This window comes from Paroedura picta, chromosome 14 (genome assembly GCF_049243985.1).
Source record: "Paroedura picta isolate Pp20150507F chromosome 14, Ppicta_v3.0, whole genome shotgun sequence".
Taxonomy (NCBI): Eukaryota; Metazoa; Chordata; class Lepidosauria; order Squamata; family Gekkonidae; genus Paroedura; species Paroedura picta.
Window position 1 is genome coordinate 40,072,332 of NC_135382.1, and position 14,692 is coordinate 40,087,023.

A 14,692-nucleotide genomic window follows, 5' to 3' on the forward strand; every position below is an offset into this window, starting at 1 on the left:
AGCCAAGGCAGAGCATCCCCCCCCCCCCCAAAAAAAGCAACGCTACAACCAGGAAGGCCCTTTTGGAGAAAACTCAAATCTGGGTAGCCAGCTCTTGGTTCCCTAACTCAAAGGTCCGCACAAAAATTATTTAAAACCCTTTCAAGCTTTGTTGTTCCACCCCGTTTGATTTTCAGTGCAAGTAACAAGCATCCCCCAAAGTGATCAAAGACATTAAACGTGGCACAGAACCGGCACATGATATTACGGAAATAAGCATCTCCCCACAGGTCGGCCAACCAGAAAAGCTTTTAAAAGTTGAAGCGAGCCAGTGTGGCCCAGGGCAGGAAGGCCGAACTGGCTCTCCGGTTGTCCACAGACTACAACTACCATGAGCCCCTGCCAGCATGGTGCCGGAATCCCCTTGTGCCCCCCCCCCCCCCCCGTGCACTCCCGCAGCTGCTGCAGGCCAGGGGGGCTTGTCACTCACTCACTCACCCGTATCCGGCCAGGAAGCCCAGGCTGGGAGGGCTGACCTTGTCGCTGAAGATGACCATGGGCAGGATCCTGCAGTCCTCGCAGTCGGCCAGGCGGATCACCCACCACTCCAGGAAGCTGCTGTTGCTACTGCCCGGCTCCAGCCGCTGCCGCTTCAGCTGCACTTCCACGTCCGAGTAGCTCTCCTCGTCCTCTGCCAAAGGAGACGGCCGGAAAGGGGCAGTGAGGGCCTGGCGGAGGCCCCACCCCCACCACGGCAGGCAGCCTCGGCACCAGTGGGCAAGGCCACGCGCCTGGCACAACAGTGAACCTGGTGCTTGGCCACGATCCCTACTCCCAGCAGGACCCCCCCCCCAGTGAGGAGGAAGCACCAGATTGGGTTCAAAAGCTCCTCCTGTGTTTCACTCCATTTGAGATTTCTGTGCGCTTTCAGATACCTGCAGCCCAAACCCCACTGAATCCCCCATTGAAGGCCCCCCTGCGGATTCTCCTTGACCAACACTCCATGGGCTGCCTTGAGCCTCAGCAAGCAAGGCAGACTCTGAACAGCCCAATAAACTCCCCCTTCCCATTGCAGACCCCCCCCCCCATCATCAGGGTCTCCTCTAATGAACAGACTGGCGGACTGCAGCTGGGGCAGGAGGGGGGAGGAACGTTGCAATGCAAGGACGGCTCCCCTCCCGCCTGGGTCTCACCTGGCAGCAGCTGTTTGACAGGGTTGGCCTCGGGGCCATTGGGCGCCCGGATGTAGGGAGGAAAGAGGTGGGGGATTTTCCTGGGAAAGAGAAAGGGAAAGGAGGCGTGAGGAGCAGCCCTGGAGGGAGACAAAGATGTTGCAGAGTCAACCCCCCCCCCACCTCCCAGGATCAGGTGGGGGCATGAAGCTTTATGTCTCTATGTCTGTCCGAACTTCTGTTCTGCCCAACCTCTAGACTCGGGGAAGATCACAACACAGGCAAAATTACATATAAAATTCTAAAAAATTCAAACGTACAAACCTGGACTAATCTAGATGAAGACTTAAAACATCACCCAATTAGAGTGTGAACATAGTCCATGACGATTGTTTCTCTTTCCCTCTATTTTATCTCACAACAGCCCTGTGAGGTAGCCTCAGCTGGGAGTGCATGACTGGCCCGAGGTCACCCAGCAGGCTTCCATGGCAGAGTGGGGTTTGAACCTGGGTCTCCTGGATTCTGGCCTAATGCTAGTCTAACCACTACCCCCACTGGCTCTGGGAGAAGAGCCCCTCCCCTGTGAGCCACCTGCGCACAAAACCCCGACTAGTGTGCTGACGGTGGCCCAGGAACTCACACAGGGGCGTGGTGGGTGCCCTGCAGCAGCCCTGCCAGCTCCCTCCGCTCCGTGCTGTTGGGCTTCAGGTCCATGGTGTGCTTCTCGGAGGTGTACTCCACCGTGCCTCCCTTGCCAAGGTCCCTGCGGGGGGGGGGGGGGAGGAGGAGGAGGGATTAAAGACGAGAAGGACCGGCCGCTCCAGGCCCATGCGGGGCCCACGGAACAAGTCAGGAGGAGGCCCGTCCTGCCCCTGAGGGATGCTGACAAGGGGACCTAGCAGCCAGGACAGACACACATCCAGCCTGATAAAGAAGAATTCCTGAACCCTGGTTTGTGTCCTTTGGGACTGGGGCAGATATTTTGGCCCCCCCAGGGCAGAGAAGTACAAAGGACAATAAAGATCCCTTTAAGTGGAACAGAACCATGCACAGAATGAAGGGGGCGTGGGGGTGGGGCCAGGCCAGCAGCCCATCTCACCTCTCCACCCCCAGAGCGACGGTGCTTTCAAACGCGGCAACCTGGTGCCGCGTTGGCATCCCACAGACCCGGGGCCTCACGGCCCTTCCTGCAGCCAGAAGCCCCTCTAAACCGCAGCAGGCTCCCCAGCCGGGGGGGGGGGGGGTCGGCGTTACCTCTGGAAGCTCCAAGTGAAGCGCAGGGTGATGTCGGAGGAGCCCCCGTGTAGCTCTTCCCGCAGCTGCTCCCGGCTGGGGGGGCTGATGCTCCAGAGGGAGCCGGAGCTGCCCTCGATACGGGCCTTCGCCAGATCCTCGTAGCCGTAGAGGGTGATGAACTGCATGGCGACCTGCAGAGGACCCGGGGGGGGGGGGGCAGAGGGAGGCAGTGTTGGGGGGGTGAGGGATGGGGAGGGCCGAGGGCAGCCTCGAATGATGCACGCCCACGAGAGCCCCGGGGGGGTGGCAGCACCACTGGCTGCTGGAGGGGGTCACCCGCCCCTTCCAGTCCCCCCCCCCCCTCAGGAACTCACCGGCTGCCGTTCAAACTTGACCGTCAGGGCTTCGTAATCGCGGGGGGTGAAGGGCTGGATGGACTGCTGCTGGGCACTCATGGTGAACAGAGGCTGGGGGGGGGAGAGGGCATGCAGGTGGGCAACGGGCACTCCTCAGGGCCGCCCAGGGGGACACCCCCACCCCACTCCTGGGGGGACTGGGAACCCATCAGAAAGGACACCAGGGGTGGCTGGACGCCCTGCCCACGGGAGGAGACAAGCAGCCTCAGGGAAGCTCTGCAAGGGCCAGGCTGAGCACAAGGCTGGGCCCTCCAGGTACCTCGTAGCCCCCCAGCTTGAGGGTGACGGTGACGTCAATGGGGTGGTTGACCACGCCCACCACGGAACGGACGAGCGACATGAAGAGCAGCGGGAACCAGATGATGCAGATGAGGAAGAGGATGATCAGGCCCCCCATGCCGTACTTGACAATCTTCTTCTTCTTCTGCCCCTTGGGCTGCGGGTATTTCTGCCGGGGGGGGAGGGGGGAGAGGGTCACAGGAAGGGAGCATTATCAGCCTGGCTGCTTTCAGAAAGTGGGCAGGGCCCCGTGCAGCTTTCCCCAGCAAGTGGGGTCGGGGTTATGAGCAGCGGCCTCTAATCCGGAGAACTGGGCTGGATTCCCCCTCCCCCTCCAGGCAGTCACAGTTCTCCCAGAGCTCTCTCAGCCCCACCGACCTCACAGGATGCCCGTTGTGGGAAGAGGAAAGGAGGTGGCTGTCAGGTGCTTTGAGGCTCCTTCAGGCAGTGAAAAGTGGAGTGTCAAAACCAGCCCCCCCTCTGCTTCTGCCTGGCTGTGCAACTTTTTTAAACTCTTGTCTTGGCAGCAGCTGCCAACACTAAACCAGGCTCTTCACTTGAGAGACTGAAGGTGCGGCGTGGCAGCCATGTTGTGGCCGGCCCCGCCTCCTGCAGCAGCCATGTCACGGTTGTGTCCACCGCGCTGTGCCAGAATGCCAAAGGTGCCCACCGGTCCTGGCCTGTCTGCAATTCCCCCCCCCCCCCCCGCTTCCCTGCACAGCCCCAGCTCATGGCCTGGCCTCATCTCCCGGAGTGTTCGTCGCCAGGCTGCTGCCGCCCAGCGGGTGTCCCGCCCTTCACGTGGGGCTAGCCGGGTGCAGCTCAGGGTCGCTTCGGAGCCCCAGCCCCCCTCTCCCCCCACCTTCTCGGTCTCCCGACTGCACTTGATGATGAAGACGTTGGCGTAGATGTCTTCCACGCACATCCAGTCCGAGAGGGAGAGGGTGGTGTCGGTCCAGACCCAGTCCATGACGGCCCGCAGCTCCACCAGGAACGGCACCAGGCGGAACCTGGGAGGGGAAGAGCCCGAGCGTCAGCACCCCTGCAGAAGCCTGCCCGTGTGGCTTCATTGTGCATGCTATGCATCCATTCCCTGCCTGAGTAGACCCGATGATGGTAGGTAAACATGCTACAAAGCAAAAGACCCTGGGAGGGGCCCGAGGCAGAAACACCCCCCCCCCCGCTCCTTCTCCACCCGCCCCCCAGCATCACCCTTGGAAGAGGAAGAGGTTGAGGTGGTTGTATTTCTTGGTGAGGAAGTTCCCCAGGATGCGAGTCGGGTAACCGCAGCGGATCTGGTAGGCCGACAGGGCAAAGTAGATGCACTTCACAAAGTACCACAGCTGGGCCACCGTGTTCAGGCTGAACATCCTGGGGAGCAAATCACAGCAGGGACCCCTCAGGACCGGCCCTGCTCTCGGGAGCAGCCCTGGGGGAGGCCGGAAGCAGAGCGGGCGGGCAGGTACCTCTCGGTGACGGCAGGCAAGATGAAGAACATCCAGAGGTGGATGCCGAAGACCAGGATGATCTGGAAGAGCAGCTTGCCCAGGACACTCTTGCGCAGGTAGAGCGCCCGGTCGATGACCATGGTGGAAAACTGGATCAGCAGCATCACCAGAAAGGCCTCCGGCACCTGGTCATCTGAGAGGGACGACGTGATGTCCGCCGCGGCCGAGTGTTTCTGGGGGGAGCAGGAAAGGGGGGAGCTGGGTGGCGAGAGGCGGGAGCCCCAGCAGGGAGAAGGAACCCCCCCCCGGGCCCTGGTCCTCCAGCTCCTCTGCCAGGACAGGGTGGGCACGAGGGACGCTGGCCCAAGGATGCGCAACATCTGACCTGTCCCCAAAGCCCCACCCTTCCGTTTGGGGCACAGTCCTGCCGTGTGCCTGGCGCTGCCCTTCACAAGCTCCCAACGTGGCAGCAGCCTAAGTGCTCTTTGCGTGCCTCTGGAGATCCGGATAGCCCAACCCGGAGCCCCGCCCTCCCCCACGGCCCTCGCTAGCCGACACGGGTGGTCCTCACTGCTCGACTGCCTTGCCCCCCGCCCCCCCGCTCTCTTCTCAGCTTCGCCTCCAAAATTCAGATTGCCCATTTCTGGGATGGGGTCTGACTTGGGGGGTGTGCATGCTAAGTTTAAACCCTGGAGCTCCGCATAAGAGTGGGGCATTCCCCAAAGGGACGTCGCTAAGAGCTGCCTCACTCACCCCAAAGGCCCAGAACCCGAAGATGATGATGATAAAATCCACCACGTCGGCCAGGAACATGAGGGCGTAGACATCGGTGGCAGCCCGGTATTCACTGTGCAGGATATCCCAGAAGAACTGCCGGACTGGCCGGTAGACCACCTGCACCCTGGAGGAGGAGGAGGCGGGGCAGGAAGGGTGAGAGGCTGGGAGGGGGGGGGGTCTGCCCCCTCCCACGCCACTCAGACGGCACCACCAATCGCCAGGGAGTGTCCAGCCCCTCAGTTGTCGCTCCCAGCAATTTTGTATGAAAACGTTAGTTGATTTTCGAGGATGCTTATTTACGTTTAAGAAATCTGCCCCTCTTTTGGAGGCTAACCAATGCCCAACAGAGACGGGCCCTCTGTGCTCTTACTACGGCTGGAGGATTTGTCTGGGGGAGATGAATCCTCACCCCTTGCCAGCCACAGACCCTGGATATTGCATAGGATTGTTGTCTGTATATTTTTAGGGGTATTTTACTGGGAATTTTATCGGATGTAACCCGCCACGAGCCTCCCGGGAGTGGTGGGCTAAAAATCGAAAAATAAATAAATAAAATAAATAACTTTGCTCAGTAGCTGAATGCACAACAAACAGCTGGCAAATCCCTGCAGACCTCTTTTTAGATACTTGGAAACTTTTTATAGAAACCTAAGTGTGGGTCCCACCAGCAGCGTTATATTTTTGCTTCTGTGACGGGTGGATAGGGATGGATGAAAGATATTCAGTTTTTGGAAACAGCTGCTGGTGTTTGAGGTCCCCCCCCCTTCTTGTTGCCTTCTTCTCTGTTCTGCTGTGGGGTTATTTTGTGGGAGAAAGGGAGAAGCACAACGGCTGCCAGGATCTCTCTCGAGGGGAAGCTGCCTCAATGGCTTTGCAGTAGAGGCCACGAGCTCAGTCCTCAGCAAATGCCCCGAAAAGCGTCCCAAGCAGCGGGCAGGACCAAAGGATGCTGCTGAGACCGTGGAGGGCTGGGGCCAGGAAGCAGCAGGCTGGGCCGAGGGGGTGGGTGCTCCAATCAGAATGTGGCAGGACTGGCAGGGCTCCCCCTCGCCCCCCCCGGAAGCCCAGGCAGCCACGTACGCAGAGAGGCAGGCGCTTTTTGCTCTGAGTCCGGCCGCCTTCAGCTTCTCCTGGGCTGGACTTGACTTCTTCTCCTCCTTCTCCTTCTCCTCCTCCTCCTTCCCCTGCTGCTGCTCTCCCGATTCCTCTGTGAACAGGACAAAGCGTGCACGTGCATGACTGTTTGCTCCAGGGGCATTGTGGCCCTGCATGGTGAACCGTCTGCACTGCTGCCACATGGATCAAACACACCTCCCTTCTGGTGCACCACTTTGGGAAGGGGGAGCGCATGGCTCAGGGGGAGAGCTTTGCATGCAGAAGGTCCCCGGTTCAATCTCCAGCGGCATCTCCAGCTTTAAATGGGTCAAGGAGCAGGCGAGAGGAGAGGCCTCTGCCTGAGGCCCCGGGGAGCTGCTGCCACTCAGAGGAGGCCAGAAGGTCCCTGAGGTTCAGGAGGAAGCAGCCCCACATTGTCAGCCCCCCCTGACTGAACTGCCCCACACCCACAGGCTGAAAATGAGCTCCAGCAGTGCAGGGGGGTTGGGTGGACCAGAAGGAGCCTCTTTACGCCCCCCCTGCGATTGAGGCCTGCCAGCATCCTCGAATCCAGCGTGGCTCTCCCGCAGCCCCGTACCCTCTGCTCCAAGCTCTTTCCGCTCCTTGCTCCGCTTCTTGGCCTTTTTCTTCCGGAAGCGCAGGCGGATTCCCTTGGGCTCTGGCTCTGGCTCTGGCTCCAGGCTCCCCGCTGGCTCCGCCTCTTTCTCGGCTGGGGGCAGGGCCTCGGCCGCGCTGGCGTTCTCGGTCAAAGCCAGCGGGGCAGCTTCCTCTGGCTGCGCTTTGGCCAGAATGTTTTCGTCGTGGTCCCACAGACCGTAACTCTGTTGAGAAAGAGGAAACGGAAGCCATCAGGGGCCGGCTGGTAGCTGCTCGGTGCCACGGCCCGTTCCGTCCTGAGCCTGGATGAAGGATCCAGCGTCCCTCCCACATGCCCGCTCTCGTCTCCCCGCAGGAGGCCTGGGCCGGCCCCAGGGGGCTCGTGCAGCTCCAGGCCGGGCTCTGGGCCGCCTCTTACCAGCAGCAGGGAGCGGTGGAAGAAAAGCACCATCAGCTGCACCAGGTCGTACTTGAGGTAGTTGTCGGCCTTCTCCAGGCCCAGGATCCGGGGCGGGAAGAAAGGCTTGGCCTCCTGGCGCACCAGAGTCGAGTAGCTATTCCAGGGGAAGAAGCCGAACTGGAAGAGGTATTTCACCACCACCATCACCTGCTCAAGGGGAGAAAAAGCACGTGGGGAAGAGGCCCGACAGGAGCGAAACAGCCCCGTGGCCGGCCACCAGCTCTCTCCCCAACCACTGTGGCCGGCGACCCCAAGGAACCCTCCCGGGGAACCCACGGGCACCCATCCAGTGGGTTCAGAAAGTGGGTGGAATCTGGTGGGGCTTTTTGCCCAGCATGGCTTCTGGTTGGTCACTGGAGATTTGATTGGCAGGGCAGATTTTGGGCAGCAGTACACTACTGACAAGGGCAGACACTGGGAAACCTGGTGCTTCTCTCTTGTCCAGCTGGGGCACCAAAACACACGGAGGGAGGCTGGTCCTATGAGACCTGCGCAGTTTCTTGCTGTCTCATTTCCTTAGAGAGCTCTGGCCTTTATCTGCCAGCCAAAAAAAAACCCTGCAGTTACGTGAGCTGGTACAGTTTAGAGGCTGAAGTCAGGGGGATCTGTGTTCAAATCTTCACTCACCAGTGCCCCTGGGTCGGTCACGCTCTCTCAACCTGACCTTCCTCACAGGGCTGTTGAGAGGATAGCAGGGAAAACAGCAGGCCCTGGAGGCCGATCTGTGCTTCTTGTGCAAGATCGGAAAGGTGAAGAAAGGTGCCTGCACACAAAGCTCATCCTCAGAATTAAACTGTGTTGCTCTCAAAGGGCAGCTGGACAAAAACTCTGTTCTGCAGACGGGACCTGCCGCTCTAAGCTCCTCCATTCCTTGTCCAGAGAGAGAGAGAGAGAGAGCACAGAGACTCTGGCTGCCCCCCAGGAAAAGCCCCCACCTCGGTGTAGACGATGGCCATCATCCAGAAGCGCTTGCTGGGCCGGGGCAGGGAGAGCATGGCCCACAGGAAGGTCAGCACAGGCAGGACCAGCGAGATGACCGAGGCCGACACCATGTTGTTGAGGACGATGACGAAGTAGCACAGCAGGTCGGAATGGGCCGCCACAAAGTGGTAGCCGGACAGCAGCAGCTGCAGGAGGCGATTCTGGGAGGCATAGAAGCGCTCCGACTCCTCCAGCTCCTCAAAGGAGACGTGTCTGCAGGGCACAGAACCGAGCGCTGGCAACGGGGCTACTCGAGGGAAACGCAGGGAGGGGAAAACACCCCAGCACGCTTGGCCCTCGAGCTCCCTCAGCAGAGCCCTTCTGGCCTCTCCCGACAGTTTTACGGGTCTGTGTTTTGAGCAGCGCTGGCAGCTCACGGGTTTGGATATTGGCACTTTTACTGGTTTGGGGCATTAGATGTGGGCGGGGTTTTAGCAGCTGCTATTGTGCTGAGGTCTCTTTCAATCATTTCGTTATTTTATTTTAATTATTGTTATTAACTGAACACAATCATTTTGTTTTTTTTCTAAGCCACCCGTGAGTGCTTTTTAAGTAGACGGGTGGGATAAATAATCCACGGCATTTCCAAAACAGGAATCCTTTTGCTTCATATTCCTCCCAGTTGTCCACTGCTTGTGTTTGTCTTCAGGGGGGAAAGATGCTTTCCAATGGAGAAAAGGACTCCTTGCTCTTGGGTGGGGCTGAAGTCAGGAAAACGGGACAAGGAGAAGACCTCCCCAAAATGCACCATGGCTGTAATGCACATGAATTTTACAGCTAGATCTAAGTCCAGCAGCACCTTGAGACCCACGAGATTTTCAGAGGATGAGGTTTTGAGAGCCAAAGCATCCTTGGGCAGATATCAGACAATGTCCCTCTTCAAAGTTCACACCTGAACATTCTGGTGGGTCTCTCAGGTGCTGCTGGATTCAAACTGAGCCCTTCTCCTGGGCAGGGCTCCCCTATGAGAGTGTCCCTCCTGTGTTTCATCTGGCTGGATGCTTAAAACCACCTTCACGTGTGCAGGATGGGGAAGGAATGCCACATCCCTAAAACAAAACCTTCCCCCTCTTTGGCTGTGAAATGGAAGCTCTCCAAGGACGGGAATGCAGCCTGCTTTCTCCCCTGGGCGTTGTGCTTGGATGAGGGGGCTGAGTACCTGTTCAGCAAGAGCTCGCTGGCTGTGCGGAGCCGGGCTGGGGGGTCGGCCAGCAGTTCGTGGGAGCCGCTGGGGAGGAGCCCCACGTCCTCCCGGGAGCCCAGGGTCCCCATCTGCTCCTCGCTGGCACTCCGGGTGCCGTAGCCGGTGGTGTCGGTGCTAAGGATGTCCACCCCTTCGCACCCGCTGGGGAGGGGAAAGAGAAGATCGGCACGCTGCTCTCGGCACAGGTGCCCTCTGGGTGGCTTGAGGCAGTTGAGAAGTGGCTCAACCTTCTGGATCCTGGATCTTGTTCCACCAGTAAGAAGATGGCAAGAGGAAGGAAGGAAGGAAGGAAGGAAGGAAGGAAGGAAGGAAGGAAGGAAGGAAGGAAGGAAGGAAGGAAGGAAGGAAGGAAGGAAGGAAGGAAGGAAGGGGAAGGAAGGAAGGAAGGAAGGAAGGAATGAAGGAAGGAAGGAAACACCCCCCCCCCAATCCCGTCCCAGGCTGGAGGTTATGAGCCGGCCATGCAATGGAGCGAAGGCCGAGGGGATCCTTGTCCTGGTGGAAGCCATCCGGGTGTGCCAGGGGACAAAGACCCGGGCTCCGGCCCTCCTTCAAAATCGGATGATAAATAAAAATAAACTGGGAATGAGCCTCCTCCTCCTCCTCCTCTCGTTAGCTGCCTGGTTCAGGTCTTGCCCTCGAGAGCCCCCCGCCCCACGGTGGGCCTTCCTCTTTCCTGCTGCTTCCCACCAGGAGTTACTTGTTTTGTTCTGCACGGATGCCCTGCCTGTCCTCCCTGCCACCGGGCTGCTTTCCCAGCATCACCATCTTGTCTTCCCCAATCAACACCGCAGGGCTTGCTGGCATCAGGGGCCCCAGCCACCCCCCAGCCCCTCGCCCCTATGCACCTGCCTGGAAGCCATGCTGTTTGGAGAATCTGCCACGGCCCCCGGCAGGGCGGCCTCCTCTGACGCTTCGTCCGCAGTGGCTGCCGGCCGATACAGCTCATCCAGGACCCCCCTCTGCACCTCCTCGGCCTGAAAGGGGATGAGCACAGCGCTCAGAGGGATGCCCCTCCGCTCTCCCCCGCCCTGTGGCGCCCGGCTTGGTGCCCACCTGATCCAGCTGCTGGGTGAGCACGTATCTTTCCAGGCCCAGCACGGTGGACAGCTGGTCGTGCTCCTTGGTCAAGGCCCGCAGCCACTGGGTCAGCCCGTCGGCCATGGCCTGGCAAACCACCCACAGGAAGTACAGCATGTTCCAGATCCGCTGCACGACATTGCTTTTCTCTGCAGGGAACAGGAACACGTGAACGGGCATGCAGCTGCCTGACCCCGGCCTCGGCATTGCTTACTCCGGCCGGCAGCCGTTCTCCATCTCCTGCCTGGTCCTTTGTATTTGGAGAGGCTGCCGGGGATTGAACCGGGGACCTCCCGCATGAGCAGCAGCCCCACCCCAGGACGACATCATGAAGTTGCCTGGGACCTTCTGCCTGCTGAACAGAGGCTCTTCCCCTGAGCCACAGCCCCTCCCCTGGGAGCACTCTTGTGGGAACAGCCCTGATGGAGAAGGCCGTTGAGTCCCTTTAACTCCAGAAGACTGCCTGCCACAGCCAGCAGCTGGCCAAGGAGTCCCAGGCAGAGAAAGGATCTTTCCTGGCACCCAAGAGCCTTTAAGGGCAGCAGCTGGAGTGGAACCGGGACCTCCGGCATGCAAAGCTGAGCCCCCTGCTCTGAGCCCCAGAGCCCCCTGCTATGACAGCAGCTCCGTCCTTTCCCTCCACTGAGCAGAGGTCAAAGGCTGCCCCCCTTGCACAGGCACCTGGAACGCCTTCTTCCTCTTCCTCCTCCTCCTCCTCCTCCTCCTCTGTCTCCTCTGTCTCCTCTTCTTGGCCACTGGGCCCAGGCACCCGGCTGTCCTGGGGCTGGCTCGCATCGCCTGTGTGTGCAGAAACCTGTCAGAGACCACCCCGGACGGCCGCTCACCCCCTCACGAAGCTTGCCCCAGCCAGAGGGACTCCTCCTGCCAGGGAGCAGAACCCCTGCAGCCGCACAGAGCGCCCCCCCCCCGCCCCCCCGAGGAGACCCACCTTCCCGCTGCTCTTCCTCCTGCTTCTGCCGCTCCTTCAGGGCAGACTTGGCATTTGTCACCCAGGCCTGGTAGGCCAGCTAGAGCCGGAGGGCAGCGGCAAGAAGACAGGGGAGAAGAAGGAAGAGGTTAGAATGCTGGGCTAGGGGAACGCTGAAGCTCCAGTTTGGATTCCCCTGGGCAACCGCTCACTCCAAGCCTCACCTACCTCGCAGGGTTGTCAGGAGGATAAGCCCCAGGAGAAGGCGGCAGGAAGAAGGGCAGGGTAGAAAGGTGGCACAGATGGAGTGCCTGAACCCCAGAACAGGGCCAGGGGCCAGGGCCGGGGAGCAGAGGAAAGTGCCACTGGCCATGTGCAGAGGCCCCCCAGTGATTAGTGAACGGCTACATTTATGGCCAGAGTGCTGGGAGCTGCAGAAGCCCTCCAGGCAGAGGGATTTTTCTGTGCTGCAGAACCATCTGGCGCCGTGTGAGGTTTTGTCCCTCTGCCCTCCTCTGCAGGTTTCCCCTCCCTGCTCTCCTCACCTGGAAGGCGCTCTGCCTCGGTGGCCTCTGCTCCTCCAGAAGCGACTCCTCGTCCTCCTCGCTGTCCGTCTCGAACAAGAAGTAATCTCCCGAGTGCAGCACTGAAACCCCAAGCAGAGCGTCAGGCGGGGCCTCCCCAGGGGCCGGCCGGAGGAGAAGAGGAGGAGGGCGGCCTCCCTTGGAAGAGACGCATGCAGGAAAAGGGCCCAGATCCCCTGGCCACAGCCGAGGCGGTGAAGGAAGCATGCCAGGCACCCGAGAGAACGGCAGCCCTGCATGGGCACACGCGTGCTTGGCCAGGGGTGGGGCAGAGAGACCCCGGCAGGAAAGGGAGGGCAGCGGCACCAGCCGAATCCCCCTTCCAAGTGCTGCTGCTGGCTGGCCACGGCATGCCCATGAAATGCTCTCCCCAGAATTGAACCTCACTGGTCTTAAAGGGGCCGCTGCGGTCCACAGTGAAGCTGCCAGAAGAGGGGTCATAATGCAAGGAGAGCCCAGCTGAGCCAGAGAAAGTCCACCTCGGCCAGGCTCCTCCCCCCCCCCCCTGCTGCCACTCAGGCAACCCGAATGTGCGGGGCTCCTGTCCCGGAACGGCTGTTATAGGACCAGCGGGGCCTCCACAGTCCCAGCCTCCTTCTCAAACCGCCTAAACGTGGCGGTCAGTTCCACAAGTGTGAAGAATTGCTCTCTTCCGACTCCGCTGCCCATTCCCGGGGCCCCCACCCTGAGTCCCAGAATTGGGGGAGAGCTACTTCCCCGCCCCCTCTGCTCCCCACGAGGCTCCCCTTGGAGACCCTCCCTTGCGCACCCCCTGCTCCCTGCAGGTCTTGGGACACAGGGAGCGTTCAGGGCCGGCATCGTCTGCTCAGAAGGGCCGAGGTCCTTCCCTGCCTGGTCCTGGAGACACCACAGGCTGAACCTTCTGCATGCAAAGCGGACATTCTGCCAGAGAGCCAGGGATCCTGGTCCCAATCCCCACCCTGGAGAGCAAAGCTCTTCTCCTCCCTGGAAAGCAGAGCAGAGCTGAGCCGAGCACAGGGCGACCCTTCCTACTCGTGTGTGTGTGTGGCCCACAAGATTTGGACAGCGGGAGCCCTTCTCTGACCCGGGAGCGTCGACTCTCGGAACTCCAACTCCGGAAACCTCGTGGGTCTCTCAGAGGCTCCAGGACAGGAATCGAGCCGTTCTGCACGATGGACAAATCTGGTGCATCTGTTAGTGCTCACGTCACACCAGCAGTTAGGGCTCTCCAGGAGCAGGGCAAGACAGGGGGTTGCATGCCCCCCCAGCCCTTCGGGCCGGGCCGATACCTGCAGCATGGGTCAGGCAGGGGCCCTCCCGGGGCTTCCTCGGCTGGGAAAAGTCCTTCTCAGCACCAGCCTCTGTGAAATGGGCACAAGGAAGGGTGAGGCACTCTGACTGGCACGAGGGCCGGGGAGGCGGTGCCCCTGTTGCCCCAGCGCCCCCACAGCACACGAATGCCCTCCACCAGCGGGACTGTGGGTGACGTTACCATCCCGGGGCGCCCTCTCCCTCTGGGCCGGCCCAAGCTTGGCCCTCCGCTCAGCTCGTCTTTGCTGGGATCCAACCGGTGGGGCAGCCCTCCGCTCTAGGCACCCACGGCCAGCGTAGGCAACGGATAAGAGCAGTGGCCTCTCATCTGGGGAGCCAAGTTTGATTCCCTACTCCTCCTCCTCCTCCTCCTCCTCCTCACACAGCCAGCTGGGTGCCCTTGGGCCAGTCCCAGTTCTCTCAGAGCTCTCCCTCTGCCCCACCGGCCTCACAGGGAGTCTGTTGCGGGGAGAGGAAGGGAAGGTGATCGGTGGCTGCTTTGAGACTCCTTCGGGTAGTGAAAAGCAGGGTACAAAATAACCAAGTCTTCCATCTCTGTTCGAGTATCCTGAGATTCTCAGCTGAGGAGACCTTAGGTGTTTTGCATACCTGTTACGCTTTGCAGATGACAGCCCTCCCCCCCGCCCCCCATGACTCAAAATTTTGGGGAATGAGCCCCTGACGCTCAGGCCTCAAGACACCCTCTGCAACATTCTGGAGTGTGCACGTCTGGTTCTAGGGCTAAGAGAAATCGGTATAGAGCTCCCCGGCACCCCACAAGTTCCGTGTCAGTGGAGAGGGACCCATGCACGGGACAGGGAGGGGGTGGGTGGTGAGGACCCTTCCTCTCCGCGAGACAGAGCAAAGAGCAAAGCCCCCAGCCCACCATAACCCACAGAAGAGCATGAGGAAGGGCAGGGAGAGAGCGCACCACCAGGACAGGGCGTGTTAAAGGTTATCTCGCGCCAGCAGAGTTAGGGCTGCTTGGGAGAAAAGTGAGCCAGGGTTAGTACATCCGTCAGCCCTTCAGGGCAGGGCTATACCTGTGGCATGGTCCTGCCAGGGGCGCCACCAGTGCTTCCTCTGGTGGGAAGGGTCCTTCTTGGCACCTGTCTCTGTGGAATGGGCACAAGGAGCATGAG

The 14,692-nt window shown here is 60.4% G+C and overlaps 1 protein-coding gene across 3 annotated transcripts in view; it reads right to left on the reverse strand.

Annotated features, from left to right (window-relative positions):
- The window catches only part of PIEZO1 (piezo type mechanosensitive ion channel component 1 (Er blood group)), a 62,130-nt gene that overhangs the window by 1,056 nt on the left and 46,382 nt on the right, over positions 1–14,692 (reverse strand). The window contains exons 30-51 of one of the 3 annotated variants that reach the window (XM_077309619.1): positions 14,594–14,665; positions 13,529–13,600; positions 12,219–12,319; positions 11,695–11,773; positions 11,427–11,543; positions 10,722–10,894; positions 10,518–10,642; positions 9,621–9,806; positions 8,416–8,674; positions 7,439–7,627; positions 7,001–7,244; positions 6,388–6,514; positions 5,284–5,431; positions 4,549–4,763; positions 4,295–4,453; positions 3,945–4,092; positions 3,063–3,251; positions 2,762–2,854; positions 2,406–2,578; positions 1,792–1,914; positions 1,173–1,252; positions 478–670 (exon numbers count right to left, since the gene is read on the reverse strand). In XM_077309619.1, the coding sequence (XP_077165734.1) occupies positions 478–670; positions 1,173–1,252; positions 1,792–1,914; positions 2,406–2,578; positions 2,762–2,854; positions 3,063–3,251; positions 3,945–4,092; positions 4,295–4,453; positions 4,549–4,763; positions 5,284–5,431; positions 6,388–6,514; positions 7,001–7,244; positions 7,439–7,627; positions 8,416–8,674; positions 9,621–9,806; positions 10,518–10,642; positions 10,722–10,894; positions 11,427–11,543; positions 11,695–11,773; positions 12,219–12,319; positions 13,529–13,600; positions 14,594–14,665 (3,265 nt within the window). The remainder of the gene's footprint in view (positions 1–477; positions 671–1,172; positions 1,253–1,791; positions 1,915–2,405; positions 2,579–2,761; positions 2,855–3,062; positions 3,252–3,944; positions 4,093–4,294; positions 4,454–4,548; positions 4,764–5,283; positions 5,432–6,387; positions 6,515–7,000; positions 7,245–7,438; positions 7,628–8,415; positions 8,675–9,620; positions 9,807–10,517; positions 10,643–10,721; positions 10,895–11,426; positions 11,544–11,694; positions 11,774–12,218; positions 12,320–13,528; positions 13,601–14,593; positions 14,666–14,692) is intronic. The other 2 variants (XM_077309620.1, XM_077309621.1) reach the window with 2 other exon arrangements.